The following is a 16,580-nucleotide window of genomic DNA, read 5'->3' on the forward strand; positions in this document are numbered from 1 at the left end:
CTCTCTCTCTCTCTCTCTCTCTCTCTCTCTCTCTCTCTCTCTCTCTCTCTCTCTCTCTCTCTCTCTCTTAAAATGTCATGAACGTGAAGAGAGCTAAAAATAAATTTGTTTTTGTAACCAAGATATTTTTCAAACGTGCAACACTTGAAATGCAATACCCAAAATTAGATGCAGGCACAGGTGGATAATAGAACAAGGGAGAAGCAGTTAGAAAGGATTGTGCGAAAAGTAAGAGAGGGTAAAGGTATCTTGTAGCACATGTTCCGATTTTTATTACAAACATATTAACTATAATAATGAAATATATATTGGCGTCCAAAACAATCATTACAAGGCTTGAAATTGTATTGTAGAAAACCAACAAACCGTATGGTGGGATATGAAAGTATGAAGTTCAACATCTAAATGTCACAATGCACTTTGTGATACATGCAAAGTGTTTGTACAGTTTTCTTAAAGGGTTTTTCTTTTCGATTAGCAACAATATTTATCGACTTAGTAAAATGTTATGTATGTAGTTTTTTTTTGGATGTCGGTACATGTAGATATTACTTTACACGTGTGTACACATTATGTACAGGTGCAAGTTGGGGAATTTCTGCCAGACTAAAACCTTTCTAATGAATGTTTAAAGTTTGTTTTGTTTAATGACACAACTAAAGCACACTGGTGCTATTGGATGTCATATGTTTGGTAATCTTGTACGACTAGGAAGGAAATCTGCATATTTTTTTCACTAGCAGTAAAGCATCTTTTATACACAATTTCACAAACACAGGACAGTACATATCATGGCCTTTGATACCTGTTTTGGTTGCGGGGAACCAAATCGGAGTAAGCGACTACTGGGGTGGTTCATTGATGCATGTACCTCAGACGAACTATCTAACAACTGAGCTAGGCACTAACTTGAGGCTTGTTAGAAGAGCAACATGGTCACTCGCAATATAGCCCGAGTACTCGACTGTAAGAGAGCTAGACGGATCAATCTGATTAAAATTAGCTCTACTGGTTATTAGCCAGTGGAGCTAATTTTATTTAGATTGTAGATGGATATATTGACGATTCGTATCACTAGTCAGAATGCTTGGGCCTCTCGCAATTGTGGGGGTTTTTTGTGATTAAAGGGACATTCCTGAGTTTGCTGCATTGTAAGATGTTTTCGACTAATAAAATATTTCTACGATTAAACTTACATATTAAATATATTTTCTTGTTTAGAATATCAGTGTCTGTGTATTCATTGTGTTTCTGGTCGTCTTAACATTTGTAAGAAGCCCAAACTGGATCTTGCTTTTAAATAATTTCGTACGTACGAAAAAAATGTTTAGGAAATAAAATGAAATTTAACCTAGTACAAATATTAGAACGCTCAGAAACACGTTTAATATACAGCAACTAATATTTTATGCAGAAACATATATTTGATATGTAATTACAGTCGTCAAAAAGGCTGTTAGTCGATGACATCTTAAAAATTGCAGCAAACTCAGGAATGTCCCTTTAATGCTACATGAATGCGATGGGTTAGGTGTCATGAAACTAAACCAAAGTTAGCCCGAGTACTCTGACTGTAAGAGAGCTAGACGGACATTTGGACATAATGAGAGCGTATTTATGTCCAAATGTCCGTCTAGCTCTCTTACAGTCAGAGTACTCGGGCTAAACCAAAGTATGATTAAAATGTTTAACGATGTAGTAGCTAGGTTAAATACATAAAACTGGTATAGATGTTTAATAATTATTTTATTTTGATAAACTGACAAGCATGATCCATGTAATAAAATAAGCTTGCAGATTATCAGTTTGTATCACAGACAGATTTTTTTTTAATGCATATAATCACGTTTATATTGTCTGCTTTTTTTTTTTTTAGCTGTACAGTGCTAACTAAAAATTGTTAAAGGGTAAGGTACTTCCGGTTCATATTTGTCCGGATTCTTAAGTTGGTTAGAATAAAACAAAATCATTTCCGGTTTTGAAAATGGAATGGGAAACATTTATTTATAAATATTGATAATAATTAACTAGTATGCGAAATGGCAGGTAAAATTAACTTTAACATTGGTGTTCTTGGTCACGTTGACAGTGGAAAGACCACTCTGTCAAAAGCGCTCAGCACGGTAGCAAGTACGGCGTGTTTTGACAAGAATCCCCAAAGCAAGGAAAGGGGGATTACTCTGGATTTGGGATTTTCCTCATTTTCTGTTGACACACCTGCAAGATTGAAAGAATGTGGAGTAGAAAGTGATACAGTGCAGTATACACTGGTTGATTGTCCAGGCCATGCCAGTCTCATCAGAACTATTATTGGAGGTATTTGGATTATTTGTTAACATACAATGATACATATTTCCTCTAGGGGCCTAGGCCTAAGCGCCAGGCCTCAAATAAGCGCAGGCCTCCAGTAAATTATTTGGAATAAGTGCCGGGTCTGTAACACTTTGCAACAAAATAAATGCTGGGCCTCCAATAAACGGCAGGTAAGACAGCCGAAAACGGATTACTCCCTGGCATAATTTAGGCACTTTACGTGGACAAATAATATTAATTTGTTTATTGTTTTGTTAAAGTTTTAAAGTTTTGTTTCAGTTCGAAATTAAAATTTAAAACTAAATATAATGGTAAGTTTGTAGTTTTTAGCTTTAACTTCTTAAATTTGTTTGAAAAAATAAAGGCTGGGTCTCCAATAAGCGCCACGGGCGTGACATAGCTCAGTGGTAGAATGATTGCTTGATGCACAGTCGGTCTAGGATCGATCCCCGTTGATGGGCCCATTGGGCTATTTCTCGTTCTAGTCAGTGCACCACGACTAGTATATCAAAGGCTGTGGTATGTGCTACCCTGTCTGTGGGATGGTGCATATAAAAGATCCCTTAATTGCTGCCAGTTGAAAAGAGTGCCGGGTCTGCGACCATTTTGAAATGAATAAGCACCCGGGCGCTTATTAGAGAAAATTTAGTATTTTAAATATTTTACAATTAAAAAGCATTTTGCTAACTTATGAATACATGATGGGGTGGGTGTAGTCCGATACATATGCCGCCAACTGAGTTTGGTGTCAAAATCACTTCTATGTATATAAATGGAAGATCATGTGAACAAATTGGCCACTTCAAATATGCGCGATATTTAACACTGTTTTTCGTTAACTGAAATACAATAAAATTGATCACATCATTACTTTGGCTTGGACCATAATATTGGTCTTGTATTTTCTCATCAGATCTTTTCTTTCTTTCTTATGTTTATCTTCTTTTTTCTTTCTTATTATTATTTTTTTGTGTAAATGTTGTAATTATTAGTAATATCTTTAAGTAAAAAAAAAATTTCAATCACTATCTTATGTAACGACACAGACCTGATAATTTTTGACATCGAGTGGTGTTTAATAGCTGTGATGGTTGGTTTCAGGTGCCCAGATCATTGATCTTATGATGTTGGTGGTCGACATCGTCAAGGGTGTTCAGACACAGACAGCCGAGTGCCTAGTCATCGGGGAAATCCTCTGTAACAAAATGATCATTGTTCTCAACAAAGTCGATCTCGTTCCACCAGAGAAAAAACAAGCTACAGTTGATAAGGTATGTGGAGATCTCCACTTGGGTGAAACTGAAGAGTCCAAATGGATGTATAGTCTTTCTGCCAGAAAATAATCAATCTAATTAAAATTAGCTCCACTATTACATGTGGATCTAACACCAGCCAGTTGCAGCTCATGTCCACCAATCAAAACCTTACTTGCAGAATCCTGCCAGTGATTTAAAAATAATTTGAAAACATTCCGAATTATCCTGAGGGTATACGACATGTTTCGTGTGAATGACGAATGCCTTAAAACATGTTTTATTTTATAAAATAAATAATTTGTAATGTAAAACTGAAGACTGATTTAGTTTTAGTTTTTTTTTATAAATAAATAAATAATTTTTAATGTAAAATTGAAGACTGATAACCCACCCCGTACGTATTGATATGGTTCGCTGTACTGCGGCCACTAAAATAGACTCGCCCGATATTTTTAGAATTTGTATGCTCCCAAATAACGTTATAAAAGGCGAAGTGTGATTGGTCAATATTTAAATTATTATTTACAGACGAAATGTTACCTGGACATTGGGGACTACGCAGTGTTGTTAGCAATCCGATTAAAATTAGTTCTACTGGTCTAAATAAGGCATTCGTAATTCACATGAAACATCGTATACCCTCAGGATAATTCGGAATGTTTTCAAATTATTTTTAAATCACTGGCATGATTCTGCAAGTAAGGTTTTGATTGGTGGACATGAGCTGCAACTGGCTGGTGTTAGATCCACATGTAATAGTGGAGCTAATTTTAATTAGATTGGAAAATAATTTGAGGGTTCATAATAAGGAAGGAACGAAATGGTGTATTTAACGACACACTCAACACATTTTATTTATGGTTACATGGTGTCAGACATATGGTTAATAACCACACAGATATTGAGGGAGGAAACCCGCTGTCGCCACTTCATGGGCTACTGTATTCGATAAGCAGCAAGGGATCTTTTATATGCACCATCCCATAGACAGGATAGCACATACCCCAACCTTTGGTGTACCAGTCATGGTGAACTGCCTGGAGTGCGAAATAGCCCAATAGCCCCACCGATGGTTCATAATAAAAACAATATAATCTTAAGTTCCTCTAATATGTACTTATGGGTTTAAAATCGTTTTAAACTGGTCATTGCATTTCATGTACTTGGACAAATTTTAAACATCAGTTCTTTTACTGTAAACTATCCAAAACAGGTTTATGAAATGTTTCCACAAATTTCCAAGATGTTAAGGTACGTAATTTTATCCTTCATACCCTCTGGCTGATAGTTAAGCCGGGAAACACTGTGTAAGGTATATAGTAAAATACAGGATATTATGTTTGCCATCAGGTTGAGTCTAAAAAGAAGCAATCTGAAATATTTCTGATGGAATGCACAATACTAACTACCGATATTAGTATGCTAGGTTTTTTAATTATTCCATCTTAACCGGGGCTGGATGTAGCCCAGTGGTAAAGTATTTGCTTGATGCGTGGTCGGTATGGGATTGATACCTGTCAGTGGGCCCATTGGGCTATTTTTCGCTCCAGCCAGTGCACCACGATGGGTATATCAAAGGCCATGGTATGTGTTATCATGTCTGTGGGATGGTGCATATAAAAGATCCCTTGCTGCTAATCTAAAAGAGTAGCCCATTAAGTGGCGACAGCGGGTTTCCACTCTCAATATCTGTGTGGTCCTTAACCATATGTCCAATGCCATATAACCATAAATAAAATGCGTTGTTAAATAAAACATTTTCTTTCTATCTTAACCATAACAAGGTTTTGTTGTTTTAATGCCAATATTTTCTTTCCATGCCACTGATTGGTGGTTATTTCACTCTTTTTCATTCATAATATACTCCTTTTTCCTCCAATTTTGCCAATAATATTCTTTGGTAACAAACAGACACAAATGTGAACACCGTATCAATTAAGTTCAAGGAAAGCTGCAAATGTGAAACATAATGCATTTATCTTTTACCAAAGAGAGACTGCAGTAGTTTATAAAGTATTTTGGTATTGCATATTCTTCAGCTAGTGATGCCTACATGTGTAATTTACTATTACACAGATTGACTATGATATGTTTTCTTACACACCTTCATGTATTGGTGAGAACATCATTCAGAATTTCTGATATCACTTGGCAATATCACAAATTTCAGTTTAAAGACATATGATTGGCTGCTCCTAGGTGGTGACCTGGTCACAAGAGTCATGTCATCAAATGAAATAAGCACTATCAAAATTTATTTCTCTCTGACCTATAAGTTAACTGTAAGTGCTATTGCTCACCATAAATAAGGTTTTAGTTGAAAAAAGTTTTAATTTGTTTTAATTTGTTTTTTTAGGATATGTAAGAAGTGGAATATTACATTCATGTCAATTAGATATCATTTATCTTGCAATTCATTTTAAAATTTAACTCACTTTCTGTCATTGGATATATTTTCATACAACTCGTAAGGTGAATAATATATAACAGTCGCTTGTAGTATTATCTATGTCTTTTGCTGTTCCTAATTTACTTGTATTTAGTTCACCAATTAGTAAGTTTGTTTCAGATGAAGAAAAGAATGTTGAAAACACTTGAGAAGACTCGTTTTGCAGACAGTCCCATAATAGCAGTGGCAGCTAAACCAGGGGGAGCCGAGGTGAGAATCAACTCAGTACACTTGTTATTGTGTTAGGGGAGCAATTAATTACTCACCACATCATTTGTTATCATGGACTTTACGGACAGCAATTTTTTTTTTGTGACCAGTTAAAAATTATTGCCATCGGTTGAAGGGATAATTTTTTATTTTAATGTTTTGTGTTTATTTGTTGCAAAAGTTACTGGTTTAAAATTGCTGTAGTCAGGATCGAAATTGCCGTATGTGGGCAGTTTGCCTATGGTAAAAACATTTCACAATTGTCACAGGTAAAACCATTCTTAAGTTGGAGCTTCAAAGAGACTGCCATATATAGTACAGCACAGCTCATTTCATTTTACAGACTGGACTGCCGGTGTAGCTTGTGAAAGAAAAAACAAAAAATACTACAGCTTTAGCTGAGTTTTGTGAGAGAGAAAATAAGATAATTTTCTGATTTTTACATCTGATTCTATCACATTTTAAATACATGTACTTATTAAGCCCATCTGAGCTGAAGACTGCAGGAAGTCAGAGAAGCAACAGTGATGATCTCAAGTAACTCTTAATAATCCCAGCATGGAGTATTTAATTTTGTTTTTCAGTCGCCCGACTCGGAGGCTGAAGGTATCAGTGAGTTGATTGATGTGATTAACTCACAGACATATCTGCCCGACCGTGATCCATCAGGTCCGTTCATTTTCGCCGTCGATCACTGTTTCTCCATCCGAGGGCAGGGAACCGTCATGACCGGCACGGTGCTCAGTGGGAGTGCAGCTATCAATGATGTGAGTTTTAGTCTTCTCTGTTTTTGACTCACATATGCAAAGTTCTATTAATGCAAGTCATCAGAATAACTTATTTCCATCTGACACTGTCAACATTTGGTTAAAGTTAAAGTTCATATATGACCACATTTCCACTTCTGCTTTGAACCTTGTATCCACAGACATGATTCTAGTGCATGTTGAGAATATTTTAAGATACATTTGCAGAATTGTATTTAGTTTAACTTTTAGACTACTGGATTAATTTTTCACAAAAACCATGTTGAGTGGGTACAAGTTTATAATATTTACTGACATATTTACTTAAATGTTCTATAAATACATAAAATAAAGTTCGTATTTTAATTGGTAGGTATTATTTTTGTGGGTTTTTATAATTTTAATGATATTTTAGCTCAGTTAATGTTGATTAAAATGAGGCAAAAAAATTTTAAAGTTGCCTTTATTTATGGACATCTGTGGCCAGCTGTCTAGTATTTATGTCCATTATTCCCAATAACAGTGGTTTTCTGACCAGAAGTATTTTTTATAAATGAACTAAGATTCATATCCTAATATCGGTTGTAATGTTTGCCCAATTAATTCACTATTATCATATAACCATTCCCACAGCTAATATATCTTACAATTTTGGCAATTGTAAATTCTTCGTAGAGTTCCCCTACTTTTTTGGTAGAGTATATATTGCATCATTCACTTTCAGGACATAAAACTGTATATGAAATGACATATTCTTTCTTTCAGAATCTGGAGATTCCGTCACTGAAAGTACAGAAGAAAGTGAAGTCCATTCAGATGTTCAAGATGCCAGTAGACAAAGTGATTCAGGTGATGTAAATATTCATCTCTTACATCTCATGATGAAATAATAGGTTCCTTGTAATCAGTAAAAAGGTGGGCGGGATGTAGCCCAGTGGTAAAACATTTGGTCTGGGATCGATCCCCGTCGGTGGACCCATTCGGCTATTTCTCGTTTCAGCCAGTGGTATGTACTATCCTGTCTGTGGGATGGTGCATATAAAAGTTCCCATGCTGCTAATCGAAAAGAGTAGCTCATGAAGTGGCGACAGCGGGTTTCCTCTCTCAATACCTGTATGGTCTGTAACCATATGCCCAACACCATATAACCGTAAATAAAATGTGTTGAGTGCGTCATTAAATAAAACATTTCCTTCCTTTCTTCATTAAAAATTTTCTTTTGTTTAACAACACTACTAGAGCACATTAATTACTTCATCATCTGCTATTCAGGAAACATTTAGTTTTTAGTATCGCTTTGTGATTCACTATGTAAGTTTGAGAGAACATTACACAATTTTAAAACATTAAACAGTTATTGCTAATCAATTTTCAATTGACTAGAAATATCGCTGTTCAAGATTTTGAAAACAAAATGTTCCCTGCAATGTCAAACAGTTGGTAATTCTGACTCGTAATCTTCTACGGAAACCTGCTACATTTTTTATTAAGGTGTATGCTCACTATGCGATTCACTTTTTTAAAATTTGTTTACAAATATGTCAGAATGTTCGGAGTACACCTGTCCATAAAGTCTATTATTGTTCAAAATCTGGTCACAAATTGTTTTATTACATAATACCATTAGTAAGTTTTGTACGTTCATATTTTCTTTCTTTTGGTTTAAATTTGTATGCACTTTTATTTCCCACAAAATATGTTTAAACAGACAAGCTTTTTGGATGCTTTTTAATCTTATATGGCATAAAGTCTTCCAACAAGATGCGGTTTGAGTTCCTACTACACATTACTACAAAAAGCATAAAGCGAGAACACCACTTTAGCAGCAAGGGAATTTTTTTATTATGTCCTTTCCCCCACTGACAGGACAGCACATACCACGGTCTTTGATATTGTTTTTACAAAGTAGTTTTGTTATGAACTGAAGCAATAACTGTTGTTTCTTGCAGGGAGACCGTGCAGGGATTTGTGTCACCCAGTTTGATCCTAAACAGCTTGAACGAGGTTACGCATGTTCCCCTGGTGCGCTGCCAACTGTCCATGCAGCTATCATTGACATCCATAAGATTTCATATTTCAAAGGTGCCTTAACAACAAAATCCAAATTCCACATTTCTGTCGGCCATGATACAGTCATGGGTCGCTTGTTTTTCTTTGGTCTGATGCCTGGACAGCAGGTAACTAATGACAAAAATTCATCTTTTGATTACAATTTGGAATACAAATACCAGGATGAATATCTAGTGGCAGAAAATGGTAAAGGAGGTGAAGGGGAGACCACTCTAATAAAGCAGTATGCTCTAATAGAATTGGAGAAGCCAGTCACATGTTCCTCTACCTCTTTACTCATTGGTTCAAAGTTAGATACTGATATCAATGCAAATACCTGTAGGTTAGCGTTTTATGGACAGCTGTTGGAGATCTTCACCGATCCAGCATACACAACCAAAGATTTGCCAAAGCTCAAAGTGTTCAAGTTGAAATCGCGTGAAGGACTGGTTGATCGAGTGATGGACGAATATTCTCTGATTTGTAAGAACCTCTTCAAGAAGGAGACGAACATTGAAGCCTTCAGTGGGATGAAGGTTGAGTTATCGTCTGGTGAACACGGAGTCATAGAAGGCGGATTTGGTCAGAGTGGGAAAATAAAGATTAGAGTAGCTGGTGAGTATATAGACTTAAAAATACTACGTTTTTGATGGAGTAGTGTACATACCTTTGTTTAGTGTTTTTCTTTTTCTTATTAAAACGTTTTGTTTCTTAGTGTGATCTAGACTGAATATTCAGTTTGATTCCACATTTAGTAATACCTGCTATACTTACTGTACAAATAATTTAAATTCCTAAAGATAAATGTCCCATGGAAATGGAATGGATATATTTAGCAAGTCTGTGTTAAACACATAGACATGAACAGATGGAGGTACTCTTAACCTTAGGTCAGATTTACTGGCCGACTAACATGTCATGAGGGATGTTAGAAATAGTCAATGTTGTGTCATCTTGCATGGTGAATTTCTTTCCGGACATTCAACATCTGTGCCAGTTGTTCAAACGTTAGTTCCATTAAAGCTGTGATTAAAAAAAATTCAAAACCAATAATAATTGAAAAAATAATGTTGAAACTTGTTTTGGAACAGCTTACACTATTCCTACATATACAAATGTACTGATGGAAAGAAATAAGGGAACACATTAAATTGCAGCAGACTAAATTTAATTAACTACTAGCATAATAATGTCTGTATTTCATACCAAGTTGTAATGTGGTATTGAATGTCTGTAGTGTTGAATATGCTGCCTATATGTTCCCAGTCAACTTCTGACAATATGAATTGATTTTTGATGCAGTCATTATTTCTTGTTGCTATCTGTGTGATCCTTTATTTCTTTCCATCAGTATAATTAAATCTAAAGTTTAGTTTGTATTTGTGCAAAAATAATGAAAATGAAAATATTAGACTAACCAAGGATTAATTTAACTATGCTTTGAACAACTGGATCCTGGAGAAAAAGCTAGTCTCTATATATGCATTGGCATATCTTTTTCAGATGGTATAAATCCTTCAACAGCAGAAAGATATGCAGGAGTGAAGAAACGAAAGGGGAAAGGCAAGCAGACAGAAGTGGAGGAAACTGCTGAAGAAACCCACGCCGAACCTATCCGAGTAATCCTGTCTTTCAAAAGATACGTTTATGATCCTCAGAAAAAGATGAAGCAGACATAACAAATATTGCAGTGGTTCAGAGTTAAAAACACACCATCAGGATCGTTTTTAATGCTGAGACATATCAAATATATTGTCCTGTCTTGTTTTGAAAGTTGTAGCCTTGTTTGGCTTCTGGCAAGTTCGGTGGTGTGAGATGTGTGCCTTTACAGCTGTGGTCGTCTTTTGCATAAATGAAAGTATAGTTTTTAAAAGAAGCAAATGTGATAAATATTCTAGTGTTGTAGAGTTTGCTCAAGCAGATATAATATTCCACTATCCTGTTGTTTGATGTGATACATACCAGTATTCGGGCCTCAAAACAGCCTGTGGCCAGGTCGCTAAATGCAACCAATGTCCTGTGTGGGCGACTTAAATATTAAAAAAATAATGGCATTAGTCACCCAAATAATATTATGTGGCGATCTTCTTTAGAGCTATAACATATGAGCCACTATTAATATTTATATTCCACATTAAAATCTTCTTTTACCATAATTTGCCAACATTCATTATTTTTTGGCGAGTTTCGAGCCCTGCCAGTATTCCAATGCTATCACCTATTTTCATATCCTTGATATATGAAAACCTTGCTAAAAAGTACTATTAGCCTTATTCCCCAAAATGATACCATAAACCCTATTGGTTCATGGACCAATAGTGAAATATGTAACATAGTGTTGGTGCTAAGAGTCGATGTTCCAGTGATGAATTATAACTGAACAATAATCAGTTGAGCTCTACCAATGTGATTATCACAACAGATTGTCACTAAAAATGTCAACTGTAATTGTTTCTATAATTTGGAAGAAGGAAGGAAGGAAATGATTTATTTAACGATTGCACTCAACATATTTTATTTACGGACATACGGACCACACAGATATTGAGAGAGGAAACCCGCTGTTGCCACTTCATGGGCTACTCTTTTCAGTTTGCAGCAAGGGATCTTTTATATGCACCATCCCACAGACAGGGTAGTACATACCATGGCCTTTGTAATACCAGTCGTGGTGCACTGGCTGGAACAAGCTATAATTTGGATGATGGAATTAATGTCAGTGTGTTGATGTTTGGGATTGTTTTCACGTATATGTATATTAAGAATTTAAATGGAAAATGAATAGGTATTAAAGGTAAAATTAGCATAATGTAGGGTTTGTCCATGACCATGACAATAGGTACATGGTCCTAATAATTGAAACCCTTAATTTTACATAATTCTTAGCAATTGTATAATCGAAAATTGATCTTTTGCTGTAAACGGATTATAACTGATGATCGATGATGAGATTCCAACGGATTCTCAACACTTAATTCAGAGCTCACCATGGGAAATGTTTTCGTTTAGCCAATTTTTTTAGATATACTGAGTATTTCCTTACAAAATTATTAATTTTAACAAATTTTTAGTAGCCAAGTGCTAAATGTTGTAATCACTTTGTATATGATTTTCAACGGACTAATTTGGCTATTGGTAGGGTGAGCCATCATCATAGCTCTGATCACAATTCAAACCTGTCTGTTGAAAGGCTTACAGAACAGACTGAAGTAATACAATAATAGTATATTAGATTGTCTCCCATGGTTATCTGATTTTGTATAATTTATTATGCGTGTACCGGTATTATAAATAGAAAAAAAGGAAGGAAAGGTTTTATTTAATGATGCACTCAGCACATTTTATTTACGGTTATATAGCATTGGGTTATAAATAGAAAAGGGCTTTTATATATAATTATATTTATTTTTTGGCTTTCATAATTTTGAAAGAAAATATGTTATTTACTTCTTTTGAATTGAATTAAACTTTTTATTTCAAATTCTGGTAATGCAAATTTCATTCTATATTGTAAATGTATATGTTAGTTTTCACATAAAGAAGGGCGGGTTTTTTTTTAGGAATATACATATTACATTTGTGATCAGATAGTTTTTGAATTTCAGAGATTGGCTTCATGTTTGTACTGTAAACAAAGATCTCTTAGTGACTCTGCTAGACAACAAAGCATCCTCTTTGCAAGTCTTTTAGCATTGCACTGCGAGATTGCAAAGTTGCGAGAATTTAGTGAATTGAGCCCCTGTATGTTTATGTAGAAAACAATTGTTTTGTCTTCTTGTTTTTTTTTTATTTGAAAGATGATTCAAAATTGATTTGAATTTAGCACTTAAATGTCCTGTTCTCGCCAGCCAAATTCCTTTTTCAAAGACTGGAATGTGAATGTGGTTAGCAGGAGACGAAAGATAGGACCAGATAAGGAAGAAATGAGAGAAAGGAAAGGGAGCAGTGTGATTGAATTGTTTTAATTCTTAAAAAGTATTTTCGAACCAGCCAAAATATACTACTCAACTTTTGCTAGAGATGTATTAAGTATATATCTTGATAAATAATTTATTAACATTTTAAAATTGTGCAAAATATAATCAATGAAACTATGTAGTCTGGATGTTCTGTACATAACCATAGAAATACATGGCTACAATTATATATGTTGTCCATCGAACACAATAAATGCAGTTGCTTTACTTGTAACATGTTGTCCAAACATCCTTAGGAAAAGTTCAGTAGTATGTATTTGAAGTGGTCGCTTAGGGAAAATGCTGAGAAAACATTAAATATTTTAACTAAAAACAATGTGTTTATCATTCTTTGTTCTGTTTATAATTTTTTGTTCTGTTTATCATTTGTTCCCAATGTCTCTTGAACAATGATGTTTAAAGATGTGTTACAACAATATTTACCTACAAAGACAGGATGGAATTTAATTGAATGAAAGGAATGTTTCTTTCATATTACCTCAGCATATTTTAAACTATTGAGATCAATCCCCCGTCAGTTGGCCCATTGGGTCATTTCTCATTCCAGCCAGTGCACTACGACTGGTATATCAAAGGCTGTGGTATGTGCTATCCTGTCTGGGATGGTGCATATAGACGGATCCCTTGCTACTAATGGAAAAATGTAGTGGGTTTTCTATGATGACTAAGAGTCCAATAGCCGATGATTAATTAATCAATGTGCTCTAGTGATGTCGTTAAACAAAACAAACTTTAACTTAGACTAAATCAATTTGATGTCTATCGTACATTATTGACAAATGGACTATGTTACTATGTACTGTATGGCAGCAAGGGATCTTTAAACGGACTGACCTGTTTGCAGCCATTGTACAATATTTTTATACGCCGGTCCACGATGGGTTGTATTATGGTACAGCAGTGTCCGTCCATACATCCATCCGTCTGTTATCTTTTTCTTGTCCGGACCATACCTTGCATACAGGACCATCAAACCTCACATGTAGGAACAACTTGGGATGGTGGGGTGTCGCGTACTATTACTATGTCACTGTGACCTACTTTTCACGGTCTACTGCATATAACAGTAAGTTCTTGTTCAAACTATATCTTGCATACAGATTCATACAGGACCATCAAACCTCACATGTAGGAACAACCTGGGATAGTGGGGTGTCGCATACTATTAGCAGGTCATTGTGACCTACTTTTCATGGTCTACTGCACATAACAGTAAATCCTTGTCTGGACCAGATCTTGCATACAGGACCATTAAACCTTACATGTAGGAACTTGGGATGGTGGTGTGTCACATACTATTAATAGGTTACTGTAACCTACTTTTCACACTTTACTGCACATAACAATAAATCATGGTCCGGATCATGTCTTGCATATAGATACATACAGGACCATCAAACCTCAAATGTAGTAACAACTTGGGATGGTGGTGTGTCACATACAATTACTAGGTCACTGATACAAAAAAAAAAAAAAAGTTGTCTATATTCTGAACATCATAGTGAAATCTTGTCTAGCCTTTGAAGAAGTCAGGACAGTTTACCATTGCAAACACAAATAGACTGAATCATACCTTAACATATTCATTAATATCTATGGTTTTCCATCAACCTAAATAGACTGAATCATACCTTAACATATTCATTAATATCTATGGTTGTCCATCAACCTCCTGACGGGTGTATCATGTACCTCACCAGTACTCTTTGTTTACTAATAAAATTCTGTGAAAACTAAAATTACACACTAAATACAGTGTCTGTACATTCAGTGCAATTTTAGACATTACAACAAAATCTCAACAATGGCAACAAACTCAGGATCATCCCCCACCCCAGGATGACAATGTTGGGTGAGCTGATAATAAGGGCTTAATGACCTGTTACTGGTACAAATAAATATATATATATATATATATATATATATATATATATATATATATATATATATATACATGCACAAACAATTTGAGGCATTTGCAATGAATTTCTTCTCGATATGACCAGAAATTGAGTTTATTTTATAAATTGGTACAATATTAACACAGGCATGTACATTGCATAAATAAACACTTTGACATATATTTGTGTACAACAATAAATACATGTATTAAAAGTGATGTAGTACACTTAATTGCATTGTACATTATGCACATTTTTTGTAGTTAACTTTATTACAAGTAAAACACGAAAATATGACTGTTAAAAATGTTCAATCATAAAACAAGTACCCTTTCAAACATTATTTATACTCTGTCATGTACCATTTTAATGGAGCAACTTGTCTGCAGTGACTTACCGGTAAATGTGAGCTTAACATTCACAAATAATAAACAACCATACAGAAATAAAGAAATGTCTGTTTTAAAACACACATATATATACATATATTTTGTGTATCGGACAAATAACCATGTTTTGAGGTGTCGTAGATCTACCCTGTATGGTATCTCTGGTGCCAGTTAAGACATTGGATCTAGGGCAGAACTTTAATTGTTCATTAGATATGGACATGTTGAAAACGTATCCATCCATCCATCCCATAGATCATTATGTCCTGCCCCTAGATATGACAGATACAGTTTGCTGTATGACATAATATGAAACAGAACCGGGCTGCGCAGATAACTGTACCACTTTTCAAAGAGGTATTGCATGGCGTACCACTTCGTGTGTGTGTGTGTTATACATGTATGTGTTGTATCTGTGAAAATGTCCTTCACAGGTGAATTTGAAAGAAGTGTGTCAACCTCGAGCTGTACCACTATTTTTTACACTGTGCCGCCCCACATAATGTCAATGCTAAGCATCATTAGTTGTATTTTCTTGACATCACTGCTGGGACATAAAACATTTAATAATGTCATCTATTTACATATTCTTTGTTATTACAAAAAAAAATTGGAACATTTTAAAATATGATTTTTTAAAATCTTATCACAATTATGTTTAATATTTGGAACGGTCTGGAATTATGTTTTGATTGTGTATTTAGGAAATAGTCTGAAATTCCAATCTGAATTGTAAATTATAAAATTACTTGGATAGGCAAGTAATATGATCTTATTTCAAACTTTGAGATGCAATTGTTTTGGACTCTTCTCCCCTCCCCCCCCCCCCCCCCCCCCCCCCCCCATCTGGAACACACACACCAGTGATAGATTCTTTGTTGTCAAGGGATTTTGAAACTCTTTTTTTTTTCTGTTTTAATCATTGGCATTTAAAAATTCATTTGAATCCAAGGATTAGAAACTAAACTGTCAAAACATGACCAAAGAAAGATTGTATGGCAAATTTTAAACCTATTTTTCAACAATGACGAAGACATTAGATATATATGCATTAGGAAGAATCACATTTTTAAAAATATGGTCATGATTACCAAATATCAAAATACAACAACCCATTGTCAAAAAATGATTTATGGAAATGCTATGTGAATTGGTGATGTTAAAATTAATCAAGTCTGCACAATCATATTTTTTTTAAAGTTGTTGAAAGTAATGAGAAGAAAAAGTTCTTAAAAAGTGACATGGAATATTTGTCAAATTATCAAAATAAAAATTAAATTGTCAGATCTT

The 16,580-nt window shown here is 34.7% G+C and overlaps 1 protein-coding gene across 1 annotated transcript; it reads left to right on the forward strand.

Annotated features, from left to right (window-relative positions):
- Positions 1–1,979: 1,979 nt before the first annotated feature.
- Positions 1,980–13,313, forward strand: LOC121384203 (selenocysteine-specific elongation factor-like). The gene is made up of 7 exons (XM_041514478.1): positions 1,980–2,316; positions 3,415–3,584; positions 6,139–6,228; positions 6,813–6,995; positions 7,740–7,823; positions 8,924–9,638; positions 10,527–13,313. Exons 1-7 carry the CDS (start codon positions 2,040–2,042, stop codon positions 10,700–10,702), a joined length of 1,695 nt encoding a protein of 564 aa, XP_041370412.1. The 5' UTR covers positions 1,980–2,039; the 3' UTR covers positions 10,703–13,313.
- The last annotated feature ends 3,267 nt before the right edge of the window (positions 13,314–16,580 follow it).

Source organism: Gigantopelta aegis, chromosome 10 (assembly GCF_016097555.1).
Source record: "Gigantopelta aegis isolate Gae_Host chromosome 10, Gae_host_genome, whole genome shotgun sequence".
NCBI classification, from domain to species: Eukaryota; Metazoa; Mollusca; class Gastropoda; order Neomphalida; family Peltospiridae; genus Gigantopelta; species Gigantopelta aegis.